This window comes from Nicotiana sylvestris, chromosome 8, assembly GCF_000393655.2.
Source record: "Nicotiana sylvestris chromosome 8, ASM39365v2, whole genome shotgun sequence".
Classification (NCBI taxonomy): domain Eukaryota; kingdom Viridiplantae; phylum Streptophyta; class Magnoliopsida; order Solanales; family Solanaceae; genus Nicotiana; species Nicotiana sylvestris.
In genome coordinates this window covers 177,210,051-177,225,410 of record NC_091064.1, presented here as the reverse complement: position 1 = coordinate 177,225,410, position 15,360 = coordinate 177,210,051, and the positions used below count along the sequence as shown (strand labels likewise).

At 36.6% G+C, this 15,360-nt stretch overlaps 2 protein-coding genes across 2 annotated transcripts; one reads left to right on the top strand and one right to left on the bottom strand.

Moving 5' to 3' along the window:
* Window positions 1-3,707: 3,707 nt before the first annotated feature.
* LOC104236895 (probable WRKY transcription factor 50) lies at window positions 3,708-5,629 on the top strand. Its single transcript, XM_009790944.2, has 3 exons — window positions 3,708-4,028; window positions 4,203-4,341; window positions 5,205-5,629. Exons 1-3 carry the CDS (start codon window positions 3,752-3,754, stop codon window positions 5,332-5,334), a joined length of 546 nt encoding a protein of 181 aa, XP_009789246.1. The 5' UTR covers window positions 3,708-3,751; the 3' UTR covers window positions 5,335-5,629.
* A 1,115-nt stretch (window positions 5,630-6,744) lies between these two features.
* Window positions 6,745-11,557, bottom strand: LOC104236892 (protein PLASTID MOVEMENT IMPAIRED 1-RELATED 2-like). Its single transcript, XM_009790943.2, has 3 exons — window positions 11,327-11,557; window positions 8,161-10,393; window positions 6,745-8,050 (listed from the first exon to the last, which is right to left on the bottom strand). The coding sequence occupies exons 2-3, from the start codon at window positions 10,383-10,385 to the stop codon at window positions 6,937-6,939; spliced, it is 3,339 nt and encodes a 1,112-aa protein (XP_009789245.1). The 5' UTR covers window positions 10,386-10,393; window positions 11,327-11,557; the 3' UTR covers window positions 6,745-6,936.
* Between the last annotated feature and the right edge of the window lie 3,803 nt (window positions 11,558-15,360).

Below are 15,360 nucleotides of genomic sequence, written 5' to 3'. Positions count from 1 at the left end.
ATGGAAGTGAGCCAACTCTTCATTATGGATGAAGACGAAGGAATAACGACGCTGCTTGGGTAGGGAAAGAACGGTGGTTCAGGTTGGTAAATGAAAAATTAGAATATATAACAAGAGAGGAAGAGGTTAATTATGGAAGCTCAATTAGGATGAGAGAAAACAAAGAGGGGATTGTATTCCTTGGTTTATAGAAAGACATAATAGATCTAAACAAACAGGGAATGGCTGAAGATGGAAATTTTAATTTGAAATGTAGAAGCAGAGGGTAACTTTTTCATTTAGTCCTTTTGCTAATATGTTAAACAAATGTGTGATGAAATGACTGATTTTGTTAAACGAAAATAACTACTAGTACTGTAATAAACAAAAGGGACCATCCAATTATGCAAAAAAAAAAAGGTTTTTCAAATTTTTTTTTGTGTGAAGGTAATCATTATTTAGCAAAGCCTTTTTCCCTCATTCTATCTGTTTCTTTCTTTCATGTTTCTTAAAATATTTTAGCCTCTAAAGGGAATGTTAAGTTGTTAACTACTTAATCATATCAAACAATGATTAAATTTATTAGCAAATCAAACTTTTATTAATCTATACTATATTAAAAGCACGAAGGCCCTTAGCGAAATGTCGTTCATCTTTTTTACCCTTTTAAAATAAAATTCACACTAGACAAAATAGTCATTTAATTATTTCCCTAATATTTAGTATTTTGAAGTCAACTAAAACTTTACTTATTAAAGTTTTCCTTATTTGAACGACTACACAAAAAAAAATCTCCGTATATATCAAAATCAATTACATTTACCATATACAATATTATAATATTATAATACTAAAAATATGAATGTTTACGTATTATATTTTCTAAGAGGATGTGCATATAATTAATGGAAGGAAACGGCCAAACTTATAATAGAATAGCCCGACCATAATTTGAAAACTAACAAAGGCAGCAAAATTTTGATATTAAAATAGCTTTATAATTAAGCTCTTAATTAACTGATTAAAAATATTCAATTTAATTATTTTTCAACTTCATCATATTATTTTTCAAATTTACAAATAACTTTTGAAAGAAAACTTGACAATTGTTCTTCAGGTTCAAATAATCTAATATAAGAGGAGATAAAGATTATATATATATATATATATATATATATATATATATATATATATCTTATCATTTCATTTATTTATATTAAGTATATGCTAATTAATTCAAACATTAAGAAAACAATTAAATAACTTCGATGGGTGGGGACAAAGCGAGAAATCATAATAAAGTATATGAGAATTTATGTAGGACATGATTTTTCTTTTAAGCTAGCTAAATAGGATTAACATTCATCATTTTTAGGACCTTGCATTTTTTTTCTATAATTTTTTTAGTAACTCATGCACATTGGTTAATATGAATATGCAATATTTAAAAGCTATATATTCATGACTATAGAGTACGCGCGTACCTTATGACTAGTACCCTAAATACATATATGGGGGAAAATGAGATGGCACAAGCTTATTGGGAAATACAATTGATGCGATTTTTCACATAAAATTCCACGTAGAAATTAATAAGTATAGATTGCTCACAAGCAATCAAGGATCTCTCTAAGGTCTAAAAACCCTCTTTCAAGGGGACATGATGGAAAGAAAGGACTTCCAAAATACAACTCCCCTGTCCAAGATTTTGATATCAATTGTATTGACTTCTTGACCAACATTAGCCTTTCTCTAATCAAAATATATATAGTGAAACCAGAAGAAAAGACTTGGTAAAAGTCTCCAAATAAATAAGTGAACATGGTTGTCCATTTTCATGGACTACTTCAATGTTCAATCCGATACCTAACACATTAAACACTTAAAACTCCTTCCTTAACTCATTCATCTTGCAGGTTGGAAGGGGGCAACGTATATGTCATCCTTGTGTAACTCAGAATATAAAGATCAACCTATAAAGAAGTAAACTCACGAATAAGCCGAAATCAGCTGATACCCTTTGAATACATGTGGCAGCTTGGCGTCAGAGCAAGAAGTATATTAAAAAGGCGATCTTGAATGATCCAGTATCTTTTGGTTTGAATTGTATATCGTAATTGCTTTCTGCTAAAATATATATTTATAATAAGTAACACTTATTGTCAAAAGTCGTGTGTAATACTACTCTACACCAGCTTGAACTCAGAAAGATCAATTGATACTCAACTACAAGACTTCATAATCTTGTAATAGAATTTTTATTTTATTTTTAGTATTATTATTTTGAAGGATTAAGTGGTCATGAAATGTCACATACAAAATGACTGTCAAGAATGTTATTCGCAAGCAAACTAAACCTAACTTTGGAATGTAATACCATCATTATGACTAGACTACGTACATCTCAACACTTTTTCCTTTCCATTTTTATAATTTCTTAACTTATAATATAGCCGTCAGGATACACATTATCCATCTACCCCAATCCTGATATCATACTTTTAATCTCTCAAACTTCATATATTTGCTACCCAAGTCAACCACTGTATCCAACAAAGGTCTCCAAAGCATGTTAAGATACTCCCTGGAACTTGCCTACATCTTAAGTGGGCTCCAGGACATACACTCTATTTTTAGTGGGAGTTTGGACATACGAATTGTAAATTCCGAACAAAAAAAAATTTAAGTGAAAATGGTATTTGAAAGTTAGAGTTGTGTTTGGATATAAATGGCTGTTTTTAAATTTTTGTGAGTGATTTGAAGTGAGTTTTGAAAAACCGCCTTTTGGAGTTTTTCAAATTTTCGAAAAAATTCAAAATTCATTTTCAAGTGAAAATTGAAGATTTTACGGCCGAACGCTGATTTCGAAAAAAGTAAAAAAAAAAATTGTATGGCCAAACGGCCCCTTAGCTTGTCACAGGGTAAAAGAATAAGTATGAAAACTTGCGCCATAAAGTGCATGAGAATTAAGTTTTATAACCGTATACAGAAACATTACACTAAAAGGGCAGTCCGGTGCACTAAGCTCCCGCTAATGCGCGGGGTACGGGAAAGGGCTGGACTACAAGGGTCTATTGTACGCAGTCTTGCCCGACATTTTTGCAAGAGACTGTCTCCACAGCTTGAATCTGTGACCTCCTGGTCAAATGACAACAACTTTACCAATTACGCCAAGACTCCCGTTCATATAGAAAATTACGCTATATTAATGGAATATAATTTAACTAGCTATAATAGACGCATTTTTCAATTTTTAATGTTATCTATCCAGTTTGTTACGAATGGTTACATGTTGTTATAGGTAAATTTAAGTAATAATATAAAAGATCAATATACTGTCAGCGCACAAAAGTTGCACAAGTGCAAATTACCTTGCATTAATCCACAAATGCATCTGCAAAAAGTGAAAGTACAACCAAATAAGAAAAAGTCAAGACACCAATCATTGTCAGATATTGACTTGTAGTATTCCCGTCACCGTTGTGAAGGGGTTGGTCTAAGCACGAGACTGATATATGTGAAATTTACACAAAAGAAGCAACTTGAAAAGTCTATGCACAAGTCTTCCATGTCACACTCTCTCTACTGGTCCACTCTTTGGTTAGCATCAGAACCATAGTTTTTTTGAGTCACTAAGTGAGCAAATAAAGGGCCCCCCTACAATGACATGCATTCAGCCACCAATCCTAAGCATCGTCCATGAACCTTCTTTCGACCTCGTAGGAAGCTTACTAGGAAAGATACATAAAGGGGAACTTTGCATTCAACATAAATGTACACCATGCGAATTCAGTCGATTACCATGGCTGCAAATAATCCTTGCACAAACATGTCTTATGGGAGTTTTAGATCACTGGACTCACCTGACAGTGATTTTTCAAACCAGCTAATTAACTTTGAGCTTTCTGACATTTTTGAGCTCGATAATTGGCCCGTTCATGATGATCCAACGTCCGTTGTTTCTGACCCTTCTCAGTACTCAAATTATGCAGCAAATGAAGTGGTTACCACTGAGAGAAGCAGAAGTTACCAGGACGGACCTACCAACAGTAAGCATTTCATCAAGAAATAGTTTTTAGCATTTTGTTACGGAATTTAGATATATTGCATTAACATGAGACATCTAATAACATTATACACATGCACAAATTAGGTAACAGTAGCACATACGATGAAATTTGATTATCTTTATTGATGAAACACTTTGTTTGGTAAACAAATAGACGTTGGGAGCAGCAGCGAGAAGAAGGAAGTAAAGGACAAGGTTGCTTTCAAAACACTATCACAGATTGAAATACTAGATGATGGCTACAAGTGGAGAAAGTATGGAAAGAAGATGGTGAAAGATAGTCCAAACCCAAGGTAAGATAACATCTTCATATTTTCTGTTTCAGTCGAGGGTGACAGGAAGAAGAGTTTTAGTTGGAACTGTCCATCTACCTTTCCTTAAACCTGGAGAACTCAGTACACTATGCCATAAAGCTCTCAGAGATTTGAGCCTTATAGCTCATGATAGCTTATTGTTTAGTTCTCTGGTTTAAGCCATCTGAATCAAATAAGCATATATCTGCAGTAACTGTTTGCTTAAATAAGCTATAGCTGAAAAGCTGGTTGCATCTATGTTCAACCGAGCATGACATGACTTATTTAAGTAGTATTTTTATAAGCTGCCTAATTTATTATTATCCTAACAAGTAATAACAATATAACAACTACTGCTCCTCAATTTCAAGCAAGTTGGGGTCGGTTATTATGAATTTTCACTGTCTATGTCGCGCCATTTAAGCAATAGGTTATTCAGTTACATGATACTCTTTGCACTCTCTGTCAAGCAACCTAAACTCTAGGAAATTTACCAGAAACATAACTAACCAAAGAACAGTCCACATCTGCCAAACCATGGGACACATTATCAAGGCCCCATTTCTAGTTAAATATTAAAGGCAAAAGACAAGTGCTAGTGTCACTTAAAAACGAATGTCACATCAAAAGAAGATGAGGTTCCAATAAGACACCGAGACTAGGGTGCAAGACCTGAAAAGAAAAGTTCAGAAATTGAAAGTAGTAATTCTATTATGGCAAAGCGAAACTTCCACATACTGCAATCAATTAACTACGCTTTCATAGAGACTAACAAAAAAGTTATGGCTTTTGCTTTACACGAATAGCAGCTTACGGAAATTGGTATGATAACTAACTCACATGACCATGTTCTGTATCAACAGGAATTACTATAGGTGCTCCGTTGAAGGTTGTCCAGTGAAGAAGAGAGTTGAACGAGACAAAGAGGACTGTCGGTATGTGATAACCACCTATGAGGGTGTCCACAACCATCAAGGTCCTTCGCAGTTCTGATTCCTGTAACAGAGCATGAATTTTGAAGTTACTATGCCTGTTGCAAAGTAGCTAAATCAGGTTTTTACTAGTAAATTGGATCATCTATACTGTTTCCAGTGTTTAGACCTGACAGCTTGGCGAGTTCATAACCTATCGCTGTGGGCTCAGATGGAGACGTCTATCTGTAACTTAAAAGTAATCAATTAGAACAGTTTGTGCTCTTCAGTAGGCATGTAGGCTTATCTTGCTTCCAACAGGATTTGTATATGTTATAGCATTACCAACTGACATGGTAATCTTCAGTGTTGAAACATATTGTGCATCAGTGAAGTGATCAATCGAGAAACAGGCCATCCAATATATAAAAAATAAATAAATCAGCCCTTTTCAAACCAATGTGAAGAAAGGAAAACTGAAGTGTCAGATGTATCTTGTTTCACCTGAAAATTTGAGATGAACCACAAAATGGTTGAATAAGCTCTGTTTTGACCAGGAGGCAAATGCAGTAGGAAAGTTGTTCCGTGGTTTTAGATAAAAGACAGATGAAGCCAACAGACACTAAAACTAACAGACTTAAGTTTCCAGAGAACACAGAAAAACTCTCAATCACTTAATAAGATTAAGTACACAGGAACAATCCCATGTTTATCAATAAGTTTGTACAAAACTCCAAAGTAAGTATTGCTAGTCTAACTCATTTCTTGACCTGCTCAACTAAAGGTGGCTCTACAAGTTGCATAACATTGATGATTTGTCCACCATGAAAGTATATAGCATAGCAAGTTATTGACTACAAACAGCAGGTGTCATTTGTCAACTCAGAAACTCGATCACGAAACAATGGAAAGAGGAAAAGCATCATGAAAATGAAATGCAAGCAAAAGTAGAAGTACTACACGCCTTCATATATGGCTATCCTCCTGTAATCCACAGGAATAAGGAAAAGGGAAGATCGAAGGGGCAGTAAGAGTGCTTTTGACATGAAACTTGAATTATAAGCAAAGCAGTGACAACTGACAACTCAGCAGTGCAGAGGAAAACTGACAACTTTGCAGTATAATTTCTTGAACAAATTACTGTTTGTACAATCCTACCAACTCAAGTATTGAAGCTAATTCGCAACGCATTTGTGATCTTCAACCCTCCCCCCCCCCATCCCCCACCCCCACCCCCCAAACCAGTCATAACATCAGAAAAAGATTGAACATCAAACTAATCTGTAAACGATATTAATGTTTTATTGGAACACAAAGATTGAAGGAAATACTTCAAGGCTGATGCATTGCAATGCAACTTCAATATCAGCCAAGACAAGAGAAGCTTGGAAAGTATCAGTCACAGGCTATACTGTAAAAAGTTTATAAGGGAAAGAAGGTAGAAATAACCAGTTTCAAGAAAGTTGGTCTACAACATACGAAGAACAGCATGAGAGCCCCAAAAACTTTGTTATAGTTATAAACGAACATCTCGAAATGCTAACAACCATTACAACAAAGGAAATGGCTTGGAGATAATGCTATGCAGTGAAACTTTGTTCAGCTACTTTACATCAACATGATCGAGAGATTATCTTCACTTCATATACAAAACTAAAAAATATACATGTGTAGAAAGAGGGTGTTATAACTTGATTCCCAAATGACTGGGGTTTGGACAACCTTCAGTTGGAAAAATAATATCAGGATTTCGTATATGGACATTTGTTGTTGCCAACTCTTTCCATTTGGAATCTCTAATATGAAAATCCGATGAGATGCTCCACAAAGCATCTCCAGGCCGCATAGTTCTCCTTATCTGCGGCGACAATCTTATGATGGCATTTGACTTGGAAAACGGACGTTTGCTTGTCCTCCCCATGCCACTTGATAGTAACCACCGCGTCCCAGCTTGTTGCTGTCTTTTTGTGCTCCAAACTTGTTCATCATTAGGCTCAACATTAAAACCTGCGACATGAATTTCAGTTATCCTAAACTGAGAAACAGCCTGCCTATGGATTCCTCTCTCACTTTCTCCAGCAATAGTTTCTTCCTGAAAAAATTGCTCCTTCGGATCATTTTCACAGCTTGAATTTCTTTCTGATGTTCTGCTGCAGGAATATTGTTCAACAGGAGCATAAGATCTCTCTAATTGAATCAGAATGAGCATGGAGATGCCGACCATCTCATAGTCACGCAAAGGATCTCTGAGTTGAACCCTCAGAGCTAAAGTCAAGTTGTTACACAGTTGACCACACTCTCTACCCAACAATTCCGACCTTTCTTTACCTGTTGCCAGTCCTGAACTATCTAAACCAAGGGACTTAGCATGATGGGCTGCTAATATTTTGGTGATTCTTTCTTTGATCTCAGGATTATTACTGAAATCTCCAGCATCCAGCCTCAACCATTCATCTGGTGAAACAGACAGCTCCACTAAATCACCCTCGTCATCATCACTTTCTTTGCCACTCCAATGCTGTAATACGCCAGCTATATTAGAACCAAAAACTTCACTAAGTTGAGGCCTAATGCTTGAAGGTGCTTCATTATCTGACAAGTTTGACTGGATTCTTAACCCTTCTACTGTAAGAGGTTCTATCTTATCCATTGCCAAAGGAGCTAGATCCTCCATAGACACACAACCTAAATCTACATCGTCAATTATTGAGGTTGAATTCAGATGACCAGAACTCCGATTTAAAAACAGATCTTCACTGCCCTTCTTCATACCAAATAAGCCATGCCAAAAAGTGAACCTGCCAAAAGAATCACAAGAACATAACTTAAACCATCGTCTTGGATGACATACAAATAATGAAAATAATAGAAAACATATAACTTATATCATGATCTTAAAATTACAAACCTCTCATCTGGTTCAATTCTGGATCTGGCTTCCCAGGCCATTTCTTGTATATTCCTCCCCGTGATATCTTCTAAAGGCATCAGTGTATCCGCTTGAACAGACATTTTGGAAATTCCCCCAGATGCCCAGCAGCTGAGTATTTCCATAGCACTACAACCCATTGCAGCAGGGAGCACAACTGGACTGGAAAACTGCATGGTCAACCTTGCACCATTTCTTGCATTCCTAAAATGTTGAGGACTCATTGAACATAAGAAGCCCCCATTATGCGTGCACATTTTGGAACCTAAGCCCTCCCCAAGAGGAGGTAATTCTAATGGTCTTTCAGGGGAAAGATAGATTGGACTTCCAAACCCACCAGAGCTGGTGCGTGGTGAATTCTGGAATGCTTTCTCATTCAAACCCCAATCTCGCATTAAAGCCTCAGTTTCCAAGTTTTCTATCATTTTTGCATTCCTTTTACTCCTCAATGACTGGGTACCCCGCTTGTGCTCCTTCTCAAAATCCTTAATAACCGATGACAAATCAAAGTCGTCAGAACATGCAACTCTTCCATGAACACTTGAAGCAATGCCACTGAATTCCACTTGATCATCTGTTGCATCAAAACCAAAAATTGGGTTTCCAGAAGAAAGGGCTTCCTTTTCGAACTGTCTCAAAAGGCATTCTCTTGGCGAATCCGGACAACTATCAAAACTCAAGTCAATTGACGTCTGCTCAATGTTCAACATATCTAGAAAATCATTTGCCACAGACTCTATAACATCATCTAGGCTAAGCGATTTCACCCGCCTACTGGATTTATAGCTGGACTTCAGATTCATGTAGTTTTCTTGGTCAATGGAATCAAAGATTTCTACTGGTGAATCCAACTCTGCAGACTCAGCAGTCAACAGGTCTAGGAAAATCGCTTCAAGCTCTTCAAATGTTCCATCCTCGCACACATCAGGCTCCTCATAGTTGCTGCTCTTCACCGCGACATCATTGCTTTCATGCTTTTGATTGTATTCACTTTTCTCATTACTTGTATCCTCCAAAATGTAAGCAACATCAGTAGTTTCTATTGAAGTATCATCACAACTTTCATAAGAACATACTTCTGGTTTCAACGGCTCTTTCCTAGAAGATTCCATGCCCAGCTCACTGACAGTAAACTCAATATGTTGATCATCCCTGGTACTTTCAGCATAAGGCTGAGACAAAGCACCAGAGTTTGGTTTTAAGGGTTCTAAATGTTCATATAAGAAATCTAATTCATCTAATTTCTCCAATTTTCCTTCCTCAAGTTTTTTATACAGAAAAGTAATAGATCGAGAAAGTTCTGATTTTTGGTCTGATAAAACTTCATCAAAACTTCTAGCATCCAGTGACCTAGATGAAAAATGAGTCATACCAGCAGGCTTGTGGGGAACACTTCCAACCCTCCGAAGCATTCTATTACTACTAGTCCCATCACATTCTGAGGAATGATCTATTGCAGCAGATTTGATGGCTTGTACGAACTGACTAGGTTCAATCGAGTTACTCCCTGATACAGAAAACCCGAAACTAACATTCAGCATTGCACCTTTAGCCTTTCCTGAAAGCTTGAAGCTCGTGGTCCACTTCCCTGAATTCCTTCTTCCCTCCTCTAACTCCTCCAGGGTAAGTGGAAGCAACCTCGTAAGATCAACCCAATGTTTGCCAATATCAAGGCTTGGAGCCCCTATCACAGAAACATGAAGCAGTAAATGCTTAGGCTCATACTTTGCTGAATGCTGGTGTCCTGTCCTACTTCCATATACAGAACAGGAATGTGTCAAAGTCTCTTCAAACTCAGCTGTTCCCTGACAAACCTGAGCAGGGCGAGTTCTCATCACTTCACCCTTACGTTTCCAATTTACACACAAAGCAAGGTCCTTGAAATTGACAGGCAATCCTTCAATGGCATGAACATGAAGAAAGAAACAACAATTAAACCGTCGATGGCGGATATGAGTTAGAGCCTTTAGTGGATTCCAACTCCACATTGATGATTTCTTCTGTTTACGCAGCATGTCATCAGGTACAACATCGGAACTGGATTTAGAACTATAGGTATCACCAAAAGAATCATGCCTATGATCTGCTTGAAAAGTTAAAGCCTTGTGAGGGGTTTTATGTACATAAAGGGCTTTACTAATTTCTTCAATGTCGCGCAACAACCGCCCACCATTCTGTTCCCCGCTACTGCTCTTCCAAGACATCTTTTTCACTGCCAAAACATAAATATCCAATCAAGAATCCAAAGGAGAAACCAAAAACAAAAAGACCTTTGTTGGCCAGAAAAATTTATTGATTTATTTATTTTGCAACGGTAGCATCCTAACCAGCTTGCATGCACCTCGACTATTCCACCTCGTACTTGCTACCTCCCACCAACACAAATATCAGAAGAGTTTATATTTTTAAAGGAAACCCAAAAATAAAAAACTATACCTAAATATCAACTAAGCCTCAATTCCAAACTAATTGTCGGTTATTTTCAGAGGATTTATCAGAGCTTGACTATCTTAAGCTGACATCGACCTATAAGCCAATCATTTATAAGGGTTCGAGACTGACTATGATTTGCACATCGAAGAGTTAAACCCAACAACAACAACAACAACAACAACAACAAAAAACCAGAAAATCCCACAAGTGGGTCCTGGGGAACGAAGAGTTAAACCCAAAAATAAAAAGAATAAAAAATATAAAAATATGAATATTCAAGCCCATCAGCAATCTTAATGTTTCTATTTCAGCTTCTAAAAGATTACATAAGCAATTAGGTAAAATGAAGAACTAAACTTGTTTATAACTTTTCACTTCATTTCTTCAATTTTGAGTAGTAAACCAACACTATCCTTCAACTTTCCACATACTTTCAAGAAACAAATACCCAATATTACAGAAGCTTCAACTACAAATCATTATGTTTCTCTTCAAGTTTAACATAGGTAATTAGGTCGAAAAACAAAGAACTAAACTTATTTAGGTTTAGTTTTATCTTCTTCAATTAATGCCCACAAATTTTCAACAAAATCAAATACCCAATTCAATACAGAAGTTTCAACTTCAGCAACAGTAAATAAATCCAACTTACACCTCAAATCAAAAAGCGTTGAATCTAAAAATAAAGAAAGAATTTGGGAAGAAGGCTTACAGAAGTGAGATCCAACATAGAAGAGCGAGGAAGATGAGTTGACCGTTAATTTAGCTAAAGTTTTAAGGATTGCCCAATTGATGATGTTATCCTCTGCTACTACTGGCTAGCTTATACCTTTGTTTGTTGTTTTCTTTTTGGGGAAATGGTGGGTATATTCTTATTGAATTTCCTGTTTCTTTTGGGTTTTTCTTCTGCACTTTCTCTGACAGCTCCTTTCTTTCCACGCGGCCAACAACTCCAGCTTGGAAATTGCGGTGTTTTCCTAATGGAGGAAAACATTTTTTTTCAATATTCTCATGTTTGAATTTTGATTGGTCAAATGTTTTGAAAATTATTTCTGTGAGAAATAAGCTTTTTAAAATTAGGAAAATTAGGAGTAGTGAAAACAAGGTCGACTGGTTAAATCCTATCTTTTCACGATTTAAATCTAATAATTAGTAGTAGTAATATTTATTAAATATTTGATGGAGATCAAGAATACTCATTCTGTGTTAATTTAAAGGACCAGAATCATAGGCGGTGCTCGAATTTTGAGTCTATAGGTGCTTGATCCATAAAAATAAACTTAGCTGGTTCTAAATAAATTTTGGTACATATTAAGTGAATTTTTAACATAAATATAAATTTTGAACTGAAATCGAAGGCTAGCTCCATAAGAAACCATTTTTATAATTTTTACGAAATAACGAAAAGCAAACAGAGAATCTCCAAAACTATTCTAACTATTTGAAACCAGATATAAACCACAATGGAGTAGGTAATGGATTAATATATATATATATATATATATATAATGGAAAGGGCCAAAACTACTCCTGAACTATTAGATTTGGTACAATAATACCCTTCGTGCACCTATTTTGCAAAAATTACCCTCACAGTTTTCTTTTCGGCTCAAGACTGCCCTTACGAGTAACAACTCTATTAGGTAAAAAAAAAAGCTTTAATTAATTTTTACGTGTCATCATCCCATTGGCCTAACTTAAAATCCACCCAAATTAAAATATATCCACCCGTATGTAAAACCCATATCCAAAAGACTTATTTTTCTTTGCTCTTCTCCTTCTCAAAGTGTCGTCCTCTTCTCAAAAAAATGTATCACCTTATCAATCTCTCCCAGACCCTCCCCCTTCTAGCGTCTGTCCATTCATATTCTTCTTCTTCTTCTTCTCATCTTTTTTTTTTTATCTTGAACTCTATTTGAATAATCACTACAATCATCATTAAAATTTTATTTTCAGACAACCAATATCTTTTGTTACCAACACTTCTCATCATACAACTTTCACCCAAATATATAAACACTAGCAAAGAGTCGATGGTAATGGTCATTGAGCATTTGCAAAAAAATTTGGTGTTATTTCCTGACAACTTCGCATCCAATTGCGCTTATACAGGAGTTTTATTTGGTCTCTGGTCGGACCTCGATCTTTCTCTTTTATATTGTCTCACCATAGTCTGAACATCCGATCATGTCCATAAATGAAGCTATAGTCCGAGGATGCTCTTCAGGCTATATTAACACTGTCAATTTTAAAAAAGAGACAGTAAAATCAAGAGGAATATTTGAGATATTATGTCTGAGAATATGAGAGAATACAACTTATTAGAGAATTTGACTGTAATAAACACTTGATTGAGCTTACTATATTAAGCAACAAAGTATAGTAAGAAAAATTGATGATGAATGGTATTTCTGTGATGAAAAAAAATAGGAGTATTGATGTGTACATTTAATAGAGGAAGAAATAGGAAGAGGAAGGAGATTAACTATAAAAGAAAGTTTTGTTTGTTTAGGAAAAAATAGCTGTATGAGAGTTCGGGTTGTTGGAATATTGTCACGACCCTAAAACAGACCCGATCGTAATGGCGCCTATCATGAAACTAGGCCAGCCGACACAAACCCCCAAACCAACTAAATAGTTATAATATGTCATTTAAAGTCATTAATACGCTAAAAATCCCAAAATATAGAGTAGAATAGAACAGGGCGGAAACAAACACAACCCGACATCGGGATGTCACAAGTCATGAACATCTACAATTCGTCTAAGAGTATGAAAAGACAACATAGTCTGATACAAAGCTAGTACAACGTGAAATAAAGATAGGAAGGAGAAGCACTGAGCTGCGAACGCCGAGCAGCTACCTAGTCAACTCCGAACAAGCCTGCTGGAAAGTAAATCAGCACTCGCTAGCTTGACCCGAGACTCCTCGATCTGCACACAGGGTGCAGGGAGTAATGTGAGCACGCCAACTCAGTAACTAATAAAAGTAAAGGCAGCTGAGCGATAAGAAAATACGTAAAATACAGCCTAATATTACAGCAAAACGGTATAAATCCAGAATAATGCAGTAGTACAGTAAAAGCTCGTAAAAACACCTTAGTTCAGTAAAAAATCTTTAAAACCTATTTCAGTAGTTCAAACGAGTGATGAAAACAGGGAGAAAAAGGATAGAAACATAAATCAGCCCCTCAGGCAAAATATCAACAGAACCAGCACCTCGGGCTACCCCACAATCACTCGTATCAGCCCCTCGGGCAATAACATGAAACAAGAATAGCCCCTCGAGCAATATCACATCTCACACTGGATACCGCGCTCATTGGGGGTGTGCAGACTCCAGAGGGGCTCCTACAGCCTAAGCTCTATATCAAGCCATCTCATGGCATAATCAAATTGGCCCTCGACCTCATAACAAGCCACCTTGTGGCGTGACAAATCAGGCCATCGGCCTCATAATCATGAATCAGTACAATACTACTGCAACATACAGCCGATCCCATAATATCCTCATAACACAGTCCCTCGGCTTCACTCAGTTAGAAATATCTCAAGCCACTTGGGCAACAGTAAAACATGAGGCTCAGCCTAAAATATCATTTAAAAGTCAAAACGGAGTAAATATGGCTAAGTGATGAAAATAGTAGAATACACCATGACTGAGTACAAATATGAAGTCAAAACAGTAAGGAATAGTAGTAAAAATCCCTTAAGGGTCCAAAATAATTGGCACGACGCCCAAATATGGCATTCAACCCAAAACATGATAATACTTTCCAAACACAATAATAGCAAATAATTTTCAATCAAGTACGCGGTCTAACAGTCATACAAGATAGTCACAATCCCCAATGGTACACGACCCCATGCTCCTCATCTAGCATGTGCGTCACCTCAAAGTAGCACAACGATGTGAAATCCGAGGTAACATACCCTCAGGACAACATTTGCAATCATTACTTACCTCTATCCGGTCCAAACTCTAGCCCGCGATGCCTTTGCCTCAAGAATCAACCTTCAGATGCTCCAAATCTAACCAAAAATAGATTTATATCATCAAAATATGCTAAGAGAACAAGCCCCCCTCGAAAATAACCAATTTACATCAAAAATCCCGAAATTGGCCAAATCCGACCCCACGGGCCCACATCTCGGATTTCGACAAAAATCACAAAACTAGAATCCTTACACTATCACGAGTTCATAAATATCAAATACATCAAAATCCGACCACAAATGACCCCTCAAGTTCTCAAATCAAAGTCTCAAATTCCTAGCTCTAACTCCCCAATTTTAGGCTTTAGATTCCACAAATTTCATATTTAATTAGGTAGAAATCACAATAGGATCGAGTATTAAGTCCATAAACCTTATCTCCAAGTGTTTCCCTTTGATTCCTTCTTCAATTCTTCTCAAAAGGCTCCAAAACCGACCCAATAATGGTGAACTATAGCCAAAAATCGCAAAAGTGGTCTTTTAAACATTCTGCCCAGCAATTTAAATCTCTTCTTCGCGAACGCGGTCAATGCCTCGCGTTCGCGAAGCACAAAATCCTGATGACCACTTAATCCTTAATCGCGAACGTGACATCCTGATCGCGAACGAAGCTTCAGCTCCTCAACTCATCACGAATGCGACACCTAGCTCGCGAATGCGAAGCACAACGAACCTGGACCTAGTTGCTCCCATTTACTCTACGCGAATGCGAGACACTCATCACGTTCGCGATGAACATTGAACCTAATC